General features: G+C 43.6%; 1 protein-coding gene across 22 annotated transcripts in view; it reads right to left on the bottom strand.

Annotated features, from left to right (window-relative positions):
- epb41l2 (erythrocyte membrane protein band 4.1 like 2) overlaps window positions 1–3,509 on the bottom strand; it is a 47,303-nt gene that overhangs the window by 26,955 nt on the left and 16,839 nt on the right. For all 22 annotated transcript variants that reach the window (XM_032543654.1, XM_032543668.1, XM_032543652.1 and 19 more), the window contains exon 4: window positions 2,930–3,184. In XM_032543654.1, the coding sequence (XP_032399545.1) occupies window positions 2,930–3,184 (255 nt within the window). The remainder of the gene's footprint in view (window positions 1–2,929; window positions 3,185–3,509) is intronic.

The following is a 3,509-nucleotide window of genomic DNA, read 5'->3' as shown; positions in this document are numbered from 1 at the left end:
TCATTAAACACTCTATCAATGCATCAGTTTCTTGTGTTTTATTACATCTGTCCTATTATTGTCTCTTTCCGTTGGTCTCTGGGCAACACATTCCTTCATGGGCCCGCTGGGGGCCTTAGTCATAAAATCCTCCACACTCAACTATGACAATGACATTTAGCACACATCCATACATGCAATGTGCAAGCACGCAAACACACAACGGCGCCCTTTAGACAGACAGAATGTCAGACAGAGAGCGGGTGGGAAAGGGAAAAAGATGAGAAAATTAAATAATGGTCATTTCTTTTCCATTTTCTTTCAGCACAGCTTCAGTTTAACACTGTGCAGACATAAACGCAAACGCACACACACACGCACAGATACTGTGCACAGACAGACAGAGAAGGGAGCGTGGTGAAAGTGGAAGGAAAGAGGATGAAAGAGTGCCTTTTTATTCTTGTCCTGGGGACAGCTGAAAACATCTGTGGTATTTTCCTCTATATGGTCAAAGGCATGCGCCACATTCATGCACTAACAGTGCATTTGGATTCTGAACGCCCAAAGAATGTGAGAATGTGACCTTTCAGCGTTTCTGTATCTGGTTTTCTGCCTCTGAGCAAGGCACTACCTAAGATCAGTTGTCACACAGACATTACGATGTGAAAGGTTTAACTTATTTACTATATCAAAACCGTTATTCTACCATTGACTATATACAAAATGGCTTTTAAACACGTTCCCATTTTACAGCCTGTATCTGCGACAACAGAAATGACTGTATAAGTTGAATCCCTATAGTCAGCAAGAACCAAACCGCTCAAAATGTGAGACTCATTCGAGTGGATTCATTTAAATATAAAAAAAACCTAAGACCATAAAACGATCATATAAGAGCTAGATGGCTAAGATTCTCTGTATCTTGTTTTCCTGTGTAAACATGCACTGCTCTATGCATCAAACATAAAGAAACTGGGGTCTAATATTTGTAGACACTACTTGACTCATGTCTGAAACCTAATGAATTCTCTGCAGCGCTACTTAAACCGTGTGACACCAAAATCCTGCGGAAACCAATACTAATGGGATTCTTAGAAACAGCATTAAGACCATGTGACACTGAGACTCTCCTATGAAACCAACCGAGAGGCAGAAAACCTCTGGACGAGATTTTCATTCAGGGCATTACAACAAATAAAATATGCATAAAGTTATTACACTGGAATAAATTTGATGCCATTAGTTAATAAATGGGACAGATGGATGATAGAAGAATAGGAATGAAGAGTTTGAGTAGAAACTGGTGTGTGTGTGTGTGTGTGTGTGTGTGTGTGTGTGTGTGTGTGTGTGGTGGGTGTGGTGTGTGTGGTGTGTGTGTGTGTGTGTGTGTGTGTGTGTGTGTGTGTGTGTGTGTGGAGGCTGTGGGCAAAACAGAAAATTAATCTCTGGAATGCATTGTGCATCTCACTCTCACGACCTAACTATGTGAATGCGTGGAGAATGGGATGGATGGATGGTGGATGGATGGATGTGTGTGTGGTGTGTTGGGTGTGTGCATGTGCATGTGCATGTGTGTGTGTGTATGTGTGTGCATGTGCATGTGCATGTGTGTTTGTGTGTGTGTGTGTGTGTGTGTGCGTGTACGTGTACGTGTGTCGATCGGACAATAGCAGTTGGTTGCAGTATCAGCGTGTTCGGTTGCGAGACAAAGCAGCCAGTGTTCAAACAACCGTAGACACTCACAGGCACGCTGTTGGCCGTTACTGTAGATTAGGGAAAAGGGGTTTCACTGCGGTAGAGTTGCGAGTTGAAATCCCCAAACCAAATGGGGAAATCGAGACATGATGAAATGCTCTCTGTTCTGTTGAGGGGCCCTCGAACCAGGCACTTAACTGTTAACAGTTCCAGTGGACCTGGACGATGGCTATTCTGGGCAGCTTCCCACTGAATGTGAGTGAGTGTGGGAATGTGAGGAGTGTTGCTTTAAAAAAAAAAAAAAAAAAGATGTTTACCAGAAGATGTGGTAATAATGAGTAAAACACTTAAAAAAGGACCATTGGATAATAGGAGATTTTTAGTAAATACCAAATTAAAACACGTAAGGGGTTGTCACTTAGGGAGCTACTAGAGAAATAGTTTTAATCACTATTTATAATAAATGGTTACAACAGAACCTGTGACACCGGCATGTGATGTTGTGTGTAGAGGACACGTGCATGTTAGGGAGTAACAGATGCAGGAAACTAATCTGGAGGGACCCCATAATCTGCCAGTGTTTGTGTGTGTGTGTGTGTGTGTGTGTGTGTGTGTGTGTGTGTGTGTGTGTGTGTGTGTGTGTGTTCTGGTCACCAGACAAGCCCCTGTAGCGTGCTCTGCTGTGCTCTACATTTATCCCCTAAACCACGCCCCAAGCAATGTGAGCGGGTGCTTCTGCCATAACTGCACTTTGAGTCTAAAAGTTGAATACCCCCATGCTTATACTTACACAGACACACACACACACCAAATCTGATCCTATTAGCAATTGCGTCATTGACACACTGCCACACACGTGTGGCCTACCCGACTTGCAAGAGGACATAAAACGGACAATGTTTAAATGTCCGTCAGCAGCTACTTGACACTTTCAAAAAGACAACAACCTGTTGATTTTCCCATTGATTCCCATTACAATATGTACAGTATATTTGCAGACTAGTTATCGAGATTCTTTTTTCTAATCTTGCTTCATGACACCTTAAAGTGGAAATTATTAAAGTGGAGAACTACAAACATATTCCACGTTCTAACAGATTCTGCAATTTTGTACACATTGATTCAACCCAATGCGAACGGAACACAACTAACTATCTAATAGTTTTTCTTATCTTAACAGACGTTAAGGAAGTGTGCTTCAACAATTTGCAGCAGCATCACAGCAACCCGTCTCAGAGTTTTGTCAAAGTCTTACCTCCACCTCGCAGGTGAAGTCGGTCCCATCCAGGAGGGCCACGTGACACGCCATCAGCTTCATCTTGGTCTTCCTCACCAGACGAAGAGGAGACTGGAAAATTGAGGTGTGGCCTTCTTCTCCTCCTCCTCCTTCCCTTTCCTCCTCTCCTTCTTGCTCCTTCTTCTGCTCCTCTGCCCCTTCTCCCTCGGTTATCCCCGCGGTCTCTTCTGGAACTTTCTCAGCGCTCTCTTCCACCTTCTCCTCCTTGGCAGGCTATCAGAGTTTGCAAAGGAAAACAACACAATTACATCAAACCACAGTTGCACACAGGGCTCCCCACTGTGGCTGTCATGTAAAAACGCCTTTGAAAAAGAGTGCTCATTTGTGTAGTAGCGAAGGAAATCGCGTAAAATCCGTCTGTCCAAAGTAAGTAAGTAAGAGGGAAGACTGTTTTCTCTCTCTTTTGTTATTCCCCTTCTAGTCTGCAGGCGTTTCTTTTGGCCTGATTGCTGAAATGTTGATGTCACTGGGTGGGCCTGGGTGGCCTAATGTGATCACTGGATGGGGCAGTGTGTGTGTGTGTGTGTGTGTGTGTGTG

This window comes from Etheostoma spectabile, chromosome 18, assembly GCF_008692095.1.
Source record: "Etheostoma spectabile isolate EspeVRDwgs_2016 chromosome 18, UIUC_Espe_1.0, whole genome shotgun sequence".
In the NCBI taxonomy this organism is placed as follows: domain Eukaryota; kingdom Metazoa; phylum Chordata; class Actinopteri; order Perciformes; family Percidae; genus Etheostoma; species Etheostoma spectabile.
This window is presented reverse-complemented; position numbering and strand designations above follow the sequence as displayed.